General features: G+C 37.0%; 1 protein-coding gene across 1 annotated transcript in view; it reads left to right on the top strand.

Annotated features, from left to right (window-relative positions):
- The first annotated feature begins 2,652 nt into the window (after nucleotides 1-2,652).
- Nucleotides 2,653-11,793, top strand: part of prkg1l (protein kinase cGMP-dependent 1, like) — a 42,446-nt gene continuing 33,305 nt past the window's right edge. Inside the window, exons 1-5 of the mRNA XM_061981762.1 lie at nucleotides 2,653-2,725; nucleotides 5,669-5,898; nucleotides 8,099-8,237; nucleotides 9,887-10,053; nucleotides 10,199-10,312. Coding sequence (XP_061837746.1) covers nucleotides 5,709-5,898; nucleotides 8,099-8,237; nucleotides 9,887-10,053; nucleotides 10,199-10,312 — 610 coding nt within the window. The 5' untranslated portion in view covers nucleotides 2,653-2,725; nucleotides 5,669-5,708. The remainder of the gene's footprint in view (nucleotides 2,726-5,668; nucleotides 5,899-8,098; nucleotides 8,238-9,886; nucleotides 10,054-10,198; nucleotides 10,313-11,793) is intronic.

Here is an 11,793-nt window from a genome sequence, read left to right as displayed (position 1 = left end):
TCCAGCGCCCCCCGCCACCCCAAAAGGGAATAAGCGGTAGAAAATGGATGGATGGATGGATGTGGTTATAGTGTATATATATATTTATATGTGGTTATAGTGTATATATATTTATTATGTGGTTTATATATATTTATATGTGGTTATAGTGTATACATTTTTATATGTGGTTATATATATTTATATGTGGTTATAGTGTATATACATTTATATGTGGTTTATTCATATTTATATGTGGCTATAATGTATATATATATATATATATCTATATGTGGTTTTAGTGTATCTGTATTTATATGTGGTTTATGTATATTTATATGTGGTTATAGTGTATGTATTTGTATATGTGGTTTATATATATTTATATGTGGTTATAGTGTATATATATTTATATGTGGTTATAATGTATATATACAGTATTTATATGTGGTTATAGTGTATATATTGGTTTATATATATTTATATGTGGTTATAGTGTATGTATATTTATATGTGGTTTATATATATATTTATATGTGGTTATAGTGTTTATACATTTATATGTGGTTTATATATATTTATATGTGGTTATAGTGTATATATATTTATATGTGGTTTATATATATATTTATATGTGGTTATAGTGTATATATACAGTATTTATATGTGGTTATAGTGTATATATATTTGTATGTGGTTCATATGTATTTATACGTGGTTATAGTGTATATTTATTTATATGTGGTTATAGTGTATATATATTTATATGTGGTTATAGTGTATATATATATATATTTATATGTGGTTCAATCAATCAATCAATCAATCAATGTTTATTTATATAGCCCTAAATCACAAGTGCCTCAAAGGGCTGCACAAGCCACAACGACATCCTCGGTACAGAGCCCACATAAGGGCAAGGAAAAACTCACCCCAGTGGGACGTCGATGTGAATATGACTATGAGAAACCTTGGAGAGGACCGCATACATATGTGGGTAACCCCCCCCCCCCCTCTAGGGGAGAGCGAAAGCAATGGATGTCGAATGGGTCTGACATAATATTGTGAAAGTCCAGTCCATAGTGGATCCATCATATCAGCGAAAGTCCAGCCCATAGTGGATCCAACATAATAGTGAGAGTCCAGTCCATAGTGGGGCCAGCAGGAAACCATCCCGAGCGGAGATTGTGGTTATAGTGTATAAATATATATATGTGGTTATAGTGTCTATATATTTATATGTGGTTTATATATATTTATATGTGGTTATATTTATAAGTGGTTATAGTGTATATATATTTATATGTGGTTATAGCGTCTATATATTTATATGTGGTTTATATATATTTATATGTGGTTGTAGTGTATATATATTTATAAGTGGTTATAGTGTATATATATTTATATGTGGTTTATGTATATTTATATGTGGTTATAGTGTATATATATTTATATGTAGTTTATATATATTTATATGTGGTTATAGTGTATATATATTTATATGTGGTTATAGTGTATATATGTTTATATGTGGTTTATATATATTTATATGTGGTTGTAGTGTATATATGTTTATATGTGGTTTATATATATGTATATGTGGCTATAGTGTATATATATTTATATGTGGTTTATATATATATTTATATTTGGTTATAGTGCATATATATATTTATATGTGGTTATAGTGTATATTCATTTATATGTGGTTTATATATATATCTATATGTGGTTATAGTGTATATTTATTTATATGTGGTTTATATATATATCTATATGTGGTTATAGTGTATATATATTTATATGTGGTTATAGTGTATATATATTTATATGTGGTTTATATATATTTATATGTGGTTAGAGTGTATATATACTGTATTTATATGTGGCTTATATATATTTATTTGTGGTTATAGTGTATATATATTTATATGTGGTTATAGTGTAAAGATATTTATATGTGTTTATATATATTTATATGTGGTTATAGTGTATATATATATTTATATGTGGTTTATATATATTTATATGTGGTTATAGTGTATGTATATTTATATGTGGTTTATATTTATTTATATGTGGTTATAGTGTATACATATTTGTATGTGGTTATAGTGTATATATATTTATATGTGGTTATAGTGTATTTGTATTTATATGTGGTTATAGAGTATATATATTTATATGTGGTGATAGTGTATATATATTTATATGTGGTTATAGTGTATATATATTTTCTCATTCTGTTTTGCACACTCTTGGAGTCAACATGTGCATAGTCATGTTTCTTGTTTATATTGTTTTTCAAATCACCTGACATGTATACTGTTTATATGGACATCATTTGTCCATTTTTTTAACGGAATTTTTGATATACATGTTACAGGTTATATATCTTTTAATATTGAATGTATCAAATGTGATGAATATTTAATGAACCACAATGGAAACAAGCCTTTTGGCTTTTTGTGCCATCCATTTGCCTTTTTAAAGCATTACATGGATTACATTCTTTAACATGTCAGTAAACTTCAATCAATCAATGAAATCAGTGCCTCACACATTGTGTCAGCCAATATATATTCCTCCCCAAAAGTCCGCCTCTCTGGTCATGTGACTGGCTGCCGTTTGAGCCCCCCACCCCCCTCCCCTCCCTCCCCGAAGCGTGGAGGAGAGAAAAGGAGCGAGCGTCCCTCACTTGACTTGCAGAGGACATCTGCACCTGTCGAATGGACCGTCTGCCCTGGTAAGACACACATCTACTCTACATATCTATATACATATATACCACCTACATATCTACATACATATATATACTACTATATGCATGCCATCTATATACATATATACTAATCTACATATCTATATACATATATACTACTCTACATATCTACATACATATATGGTACTATATGCATGCATCTATATACATATATACTACTCTACATATCTATATACATATACACTACTATATGCATGCCATTTATATACATATATACTACTCTACATATCTACATACATATATATACTACTACAGTAAATGCATGCATCTATATACATATATACTACTCTACATATCTACATACATATATATACTACTATATGCATGCATCTATATACATATATACTACTCTACATATCTACATACATATATACTACTATATGCATGCCATCTATATACATATATACTACTCTACATATCTGTATACATATATACTACTATATGCATGCCATCTATATGCATATATACTACTGTACATATCTACATACATATATACTAATATATGCATGCCATCTATATACATATATACTACTCTACATATATATATACATATATACTACTCTACATATCTACATATATACAGTATACTACTATATGCATGCCATCTATATACATATATCTACTCTACATATCTATATAAATATATAATACTCTACATATCTACATACATATATACTACTATATGCATGACATCTATATACAAACGTGTACATATATACTACTCTACATATCTATATACATATATACTACTATATGCATGCCATCTATATACATATATACTACTCTACATATCTATATACATATATCTACTCTACATATCTATATACATATATACTACTTTACATATCCATCCATCCATCCAGCCATTTTCTACCGCTTATTCCTTTCGGGGTCGCGTGGGGCGCTGGAGCCTATCTCAGCTACAATCGGGCGGAAGGCGGGGTACACTCTACATATCTACAAACCCCGTTTCCATATGAGTTGGGAAATTTTGTTAGATGTAAATATAAACGGAATACAATGATTTGCAAATCATTTTCAACCCATATTCAGTTGAATATGCTACAAAGACAACATATTTGATGTTCAAACTGATAAACATTTCTTTTTTGCAAATAATCATTCACTTTAGAATTTGATGCCACGTGACAAAGAAGTTGGGAAAGGTGTCAATACATACTGATAAAGTTGAGGAATGCTCATCAAACTTTGGAACATCCCACAGGTGAACAGACAAATTGGGAACAGGTGGGTGCCATGATTGGGTATAAAAGTAGATTCCTTAAAATGCTCAGTCATTCACAAACAAGGATGGGGCGAGGGTCACCACTTTGTCAACAAATGCGTGAGCAGTTGAACAGTTTAAGAAAAACCTTTCTCAACCATCTATTGCAAGGAATTTAGGGATTTCACCATCTACGGTCCGTAATATCATTAAAGGGTTCTGAGAATCTGGAGAAATCACTGCACCTAAGCAGCAAGCCCGTGACCTTCGATCCCTCAGGCTGTGCTGCATCAACAAGCGACATCAGTGTGTAAAGGATATCACCACATGGGCTCAGGAACACTTCAGAAACCCACTGTCAGTAACTACAGTTAGTCGCTACATCTGTAAGTGCAAGTTAAAACTCTCCTATGCAAGGCGAAAACCGTTTATCAACAACACCCAGAAACGCCGTCGGCTTCGCTGGGCCTGAGCTCATCTAAGATGGACTGATACAGAGTAGAAAAGTGTTCTGTGGTCTGACGAGTCCACATTTAAAATAATTTTTGGAAACTGCGGACGTCGTGTCCTCTGGACCAAAGAGGAAAAGAACCATCCGGATTGTTATAGGCGCAAAGTGTAAAAGCCAGCATCTGTGATGGTATGGGGGTGTATTAGTGCTCAAGACATGGGTCACTTACACATCTGTGAAAGCACCATTAATGCTGAAAGGTACCAACAGGTTTTGGAGCAACATATGTTGCCATCCAAGCAACGTTACCATGGACGCCCCTGCTTATTTCAGCAAGACAATGCCAATCCACGTGTTACATCAACGTGGCTTCATAGTAAAAGAGTGCGGGTACTAGACTGCCCTGCCTGTAGTCCAGACCTGTCTCCCATTGAAAATGTGTGGCGCATTATGAAGCTTAAAATACCACAACGGAGACCCCCGGACTGTTGAACAACTTAAGCTGTACATCAAGCAGGAATGGGAAATAATTCAATTTCAAAAATGTGTCTCCTCAGTTCCCAAACGTTTACTGAGTGTTGTTAAAAGGAAAGGCCATGTAACACAGTGGTGAACATGCCCTTTCCCAACTACTTTGGCACGTGTTGCAACCATGAAATTCTAAGTTAATTATTATTTGCAAAAAAAAAATAAAGTTTATGAGTTTGAACATCAAATATATTGTCTTTGTAGTGCATTCAATTGAATATGGGTGGAAAATTATTTGCAAATCATGTATTCAGTTTATATTCACATCTAACACAATTTCCCAACTCATATGGAAACGGGGTTTGTATATACATACTGTATATATACTCTACATATCTACATACATATATAATACTATATGCATGCATCTATATAAATATATACTACTCTACATATCTATATACATATATACTACTATATGCATGCCATCTATATACAAATATACTACTCTACATATCTCTATACATATATCTACTCTACATATCTATATACATATATACTACTCTACATATCTCCATACATATATACTACTATATGCATGCCATCTATATACTTTTATACTACTCTACATATCTATATACATATATATACTACTCTACATATCTACATACATATATACTACTCTACATATCTATATACATATATAATACTCTACATATCTACATACATATGTACTACTCTATGTTGGTTTGGTCCCATAAAGTGTGCAACGTAATGAGTGAGGTGTAGAGAAGCGGCAGGTCATGGGGACGCTGCGAGACCTTCAGTTCGCCTTGCAGCTGAAGATCGAGGAGCTCCGGCAGAGGGACACGCTGATAGACGAACTGGAGCTGGAGTTGGACACCAAGGACGAACTCATTCGTAGACTTCAGGAAGAACTGGACCGCTACAGAGCGTCCGTGGTCCTGCCTGGTCCGTCTGCGGCCAACGCCGGTACGCACTCTGACAATTTTCACTGTCAATCCCCAGACAATATTTTACTGTAAAATAACAGTTCATTGCTGTGAAATTTAAGGCTAGCATGTTTTTTTTTTTTTTTACAGTCAATGGTTGTAATGTCATGTACATTTTTATTAGAGCGTTTTAAAAATACTGTTCAAATACGGTGAAATCCTGGTAAATCTTTACAGACTAAAGTGCAGCCTGTAGCTCATTTTTGAACGGCACAATTGTTAGCGTTCTAGTATTAGCATGCTAGCTTTTTTTGTGGTAATTTTGCAGGTACCTCTGCATCAAATAATTTGTTACTTGACGAATGATGCATGCTAACATTAGTATGCCAGGTTTTTTTAAGCTAATTTTGTAGACATACACCACAGAGTCAAATATCGTGTTGATGAATGATACCTGTATGCATGCTAACATTAGTATGCTAGTTTATTATTGATTTATTATTTAGACAATTTTGTAGGTATAGACCTCAGTCATATTTTGGTACTTGATGCATGCTAACATTACCATGCTAGCATTTTAAGCAAAGTTTTTGGTTACACAACTCAGAGCCATATATTTTGGCACTTGGCGCATGTTACAGTTAGAATTTTTGTATGCTAACATTAGCATGCTAGCTTTTTTTGGATAATTCAACAGGTCAAGTTAGTGTCATATATTTTGGTATTTCACAAATGTTAACTGTAAGCATGGTATTCTTAGCATGTTAGCATTCTACTGTTGTTGTTGTTGTTTTTTAAGCTCATTTTGCTCATAGTTTGTATTTCAGTTCAGGATTGGATCTTCAGCATTCACACAAAATTTCTACCGAAATTGCATTTTCTAGTTCTTTAAATGAAATCGACATAATGTACAGAATACAAAATTAGGTAAAATGCTAACATTAAACGTTAGCATGCTAATGTTAGCACAGGGGAACAGTTAGCATTCTTTTAAGATGGCGCCAAGTAACAAAACCCACGATTGTTAGGTTAAAACATACAGTATAACATTTGCTAAATTGCTATCTAAAATGTTAGCATAGTAATCTTAAAATGTTTATGTCAGCATGTCAACATATGAACAGGTAGCATACTTTTATGATGGCGCCAAAGAACAAAATCCATGATTGATGGGTGAAAATGTAAAAAAAAACAAAAAAACACCTTATACGCTAGCTTAGAAGGTAGTATAGTAATGTTAGCATGCTAATGTTAAAATCTGACAACTGAGCTACCAGCTACAATCTACGGTTGTTGTTTTTACAATGCAATACTGTGAATGGAAAAAACGATTACTGTACTTTTCACCTTTAAAACCGTCAGCTCAATTGCCAGAATTTTACCATACAATAAATTATTTGGTCTTTGTTTTTGTAATGCATTGTTATAAATGGAAAAAATGTACCACTGTTATTTTTATGTCAAATTCTGGCGACTGAGCTGTCAATTTTTACCGGAAAACCTACACTTGTTTATACATTACTGTAAATGGAAAAACTGTACCACTATTATTATTACGGTAAAAAAAAAACGCCCGACCAATCGCCATCATTTTACTGTTAAATGCTGTGAAATCCTGGTAAATCTCTGCAGTCTATATACAGTATACACCATGCTGGCTGGGTTGACATGATTATTAAGGTAAAAAGTACAAAATTAGCTCATATGCTAGCATGAAATGTTAGCATGCTAATATGTTAGCAGGGCAACGGCTAGCATACTTTTAAGATGGCACCAAGCAACAAAACCCATGATTATGAGGTTTAAACGTGTACAATTTGCTAAATTGCCAGCTAAAACATTAGCATGGTAATGTTAGCATGTTTATGTTAGCATGTCAACATATGAACGGCTAGCATACTTTTAAGATGGCACCAAGTAACAAAACCCATGATTATTAGGTTTAAACGTGTCAAATTTTCTAAATTGCCAGCTAAAACATTAGCATGTTTATGTTAGCATGTCAACATATGAACGGCTAGCATAATTTTAAGATGGCACCAAGTATCAAAACCCATGGTTATTAGGTTTAAACGTGTACAATTTGCTAAATTGCCAGCTAAAACATTAGCATAGTAATGTTAGCACGTTTATGTTAGCATGTCAACATATGAACAGCTCTAAGATGTCTCCAAGATATCTTTTCTTAACGACTGTAGTCAATAAAAGCTGCGTCAGTGTTTGTTTGTGATGTGTTGCAGCCTGCTCTGCTCCAGGAGATGAAGACTTGGGGCGAGCCGACAGGAAGTTGATCATAGCCAACAGGAAGTTGATCATGTCTGAGTCCGTCACTTCGGATCTTACCAGCTTTCCTCCAAAGATGTGCGACAAAAGTCAGGAGTAAGAAAGACTGCATGACCGTCCCGTTTTTTTTTAAACCGTAAAATCTACGGTAGTTGTTTTTACATTGTGTGACGTTGATTTGACATTGAAATGTGGTCATTTCCCAACCAATATTTTACAACACAAACACTACGTTTAAATGCTTTTTGACGACGTTTAATATAGCGATATAGAGCGGTATGGCTCGGTTGGTAGAGTGGCCGTGCCAGCAACTTGAGGGTTCCAGGTTCGAGCCCCGCCTCAGCCTTCCTATTTGCTGCCGTTGTGTCCTTCGGCAAGACACTTTACCCATTCGTCCATTTTCTTCCGCTTATCCGAGGTCAGGTCACGGGGGCAGAAGCCTAAGCAGAGAAGCCCAGACTTCCCTCTCCCCAGCCACTTCGTCCAGCTCCTCCCGGGGGATCCCGAGGCGTTCCCAGGCCAGCCGGGAGACATAGTCTTCCCAACGTGTCCTGGGTCTTCCCCTTGGCCTCCTACCGGTCGGACGTGCCCTAAACACCTCCCTAGGGAGGCGTTCGGGTGGCATCCTGAGCAGATGCTTGAACCACCTCATCTGGCTCCTCTCCATGTGGAGGAGCAGCGGCTTTACTTTGAGCTCCTCCCGGATGGCAGAGCTTCTCACCCTATCTTTAAGGGAGTGCCCCGCCACCCGGCGGAGGAAACTCATTTGGGCCGCTTGTACCCGTGATCTTGTCCTTTCGGTCATAACCCAAAGCTCATGACCATAGGTGAGGATGCGAACGGAGATCGACCGGTAAATTGAGAGCTTTGCCTTCCGGCTCAGCTCCTTCTTTACCACAACGGATCGATACAGCGATGCGCCTGTCGATCTCACAAGCCACGCTTCCCTCACTCGTGAGCAAGACTCCTAGGTACTTGAACTCCTCCACTTGGGGCAAGATCTCCTTCCCAACTTGGAGATGGCACTCCACCATTTCCCGGGCGAGAACCAGTGCCACCCACACTGGTTTAAATGTAACTTAGATATTGGGTTTCACTATGTAAAAGCGCTTTGAGTCACTAGAGAAAAGCGCTATATAAAATATAATTCACTTCACTTCACTTAATCAATGTTTGGTTGTGACGTCGATTGAAATGTGGTCACTTCCCGACCAACAACGCGGATCCAACGTTGTCACAGTTTACAAACACGACTATTTTGCAAGGTTTCCAAGTCAGTACGTATAATCAGCTGGGGTAAGCCTGTCACAAGGTTCCAGTATCATTGTTCTCTGAGTGACGTCAAACCTTTTGGAACATCCCACACTACAGAATGATATCAGTGTAATGGTAAATGGGTTATACTTGTATAGCACTTTTCTACCTTCAAGGCACTCAAAGCGCTTTGACACTATTTCCACATTCACCCAGCTGCCATGCAAGGCGCTAACTAGGACCCATCAGGAGCAAGGGTGAAGTGTCTTGCTCAAGGACACAACGGACGTGACGAGGTTGGTAGAAGCTGGGGATCGAACTGGGAACTCTCAGGTTGCTGGCATGGCCACTCTCCCAACCGCACCACGCCTTCCCCCATTAATAAACTATGATTGGTGCGGATTAATATCCCAATACTGTAATATCGGTATCATAATATCAAAATGTAATCCCAATCCTTCATGAATAAAAATGTGCCTGCATGTTTCCAGATGTCAAGAAGTGATCCAGGCCGCCTTCTCGAAGAGTGACTTGTTGAAGAACCTGGACGAGGACGAAGTGAGAGCCGTGGCGGCCGTCATGTACCCCGCCGTCGTCCATGATGGCTGCCGCGTGATTCAGGAGGGAAGCGGCGGCTCTCAGGCGTACGTTTTGGAGGGTAAGTTATTCTTATCTGCCGTTAATCAGAGCATGTGGCGGCGATGAGTAGCCGTCAGGCTGAGAAACCTGCTTCATGTGTTCACCACGTATGTATTAACCTGAATGTTACACTTCCTGTCTGAACACACGTGTTGCCGTCACAGAAGGGAGGCTGGAGGTGACAAAAGATGGACACCAGCTGCTGACAATCCAGCCTGGAGAAGTGTTTGGCGAGGTGGCGCTCCTTTACGACTGCCCACAGGTGTACTCCGTCACAGGTGTGTACAGATCACCTCAACAAACTTACAACGCCTGCTTCCTGCAGTGCACCATGGTTGCCATGGTAACAGGGAGTATAACCGTCTCATAGCCTTGTCGCGGCAACCGTATCAGAGTGTAATAATGACACATTGATGGAGATGGTAAGTCACGCTGACAAGCAGATGTTGCAGGATTTATGTGTCATCAAATGCTGGGAACATCTTGTTTGACCCATTTCTGGGTCAACATTGAAAGAATAAATGACGTGGGTGGGACACGTAAATTAGTGGGGGATACATAAAATAATGTGGAAGACAACATAAAATAATGTGGCAGACTACATGAAGTAATGTGACAGACCATTGAAAATATTGTGGCGGGCCAATTAAAATAATGTGGCCCACCACATAAAATTATGTTTAAGACCACACAAAATAACACTGAAGGCCAAGGTTAGCAACGTGGCGGACCACTTAAAACGATGTGGTGGGTCACTTAAAATTATGTGGTGGGCCACTTAAAATGATGTGGTGGGCCACTTAAAATTATGTTTTGAGTCACATAAAATTATGTGGCAGACCACATCAAATAATGTAGCGGACCACATAAAATAATGTTAGGAGCCACATAAAATAATGTGGCGGACCACATAAAATAATGTGGCGGACCACACAAAATTATGTGACGGACCACATAAAATAATGTGGCGGACCACATAAAATAATGTGGCAGACCACATAAAATAATGTTAGGAACAACATAAAATAATGTGGCGGACCACATGAAATAATGTGGCGGACCACATGAAATAATGTGGCGGACCACATAAAATAATGTGGCGGACCACGTAAAATAATGTGGCGGACCACACAAAATGATGTGACGGACCACATAAAATAATGTGGCGGACCATCTAAAATAATGTGGAGGACCACATGAAATAATGTGGTGGGCCACATAAAATAACAGGCAAGCGATGTAAAATAATGTGGCAAGCCAAATAAAAAAATGTGGCAGACCACGTAAAATAATGTTGCGAGCTATGTGGCAGACCACGTAAAATAATGTTGCGAGCCACATAAAATAATGTGGCAGACCACATAAAATGACGTGGCGGACCACATAAAATGATGTGGTGGGCCACATAAAATAACAGGCGGGTGACGTAAAAGAAATGTGGCAAGCTATCTAAAATAATGTGGCGGACCACATAAAATGATGTTTTGGATCACATAAAATAACGTGGCGGGCCATATAAAAAGTAATGTGGCAGACAACATAAAATGTGTGGCCATATAAAACAATGTGGCGGGTCACATTAAAAGATGTAGCTGACCATATTTGGCCCAGACCTTTAGTTCTAAACCTGTGTTGTAATGCATGCAGCATTAAAATCAGAATAGGATGTTGCTGAAGTGGACATACAGTTATTTGGTCTATGACGTGACGTCCTGACAGTTTACAAGACATTAGTCATTGTAGCTAACTTACTGTCTTT

This window comes from Nerophis lumbriciformis, linkage group LG24, assembly GCF_033978685.3.
Source record: "Nerophis lumbriciformis linkage group LG24, RoL_Nlum_v2.1, whole genome shotgun sequence".
NCBI lineage: Eukaryota > Metazoa > Chordata > Actinopteri > Syngnathiformes > Syngnathidae > Nerophis > Nerophis lumbriciformis.
The sequence above is the reverse complement of the archived record's forward strand: the minus strand, read 5'-3'. Positions and strand labels throughout refer to the sequence as shown.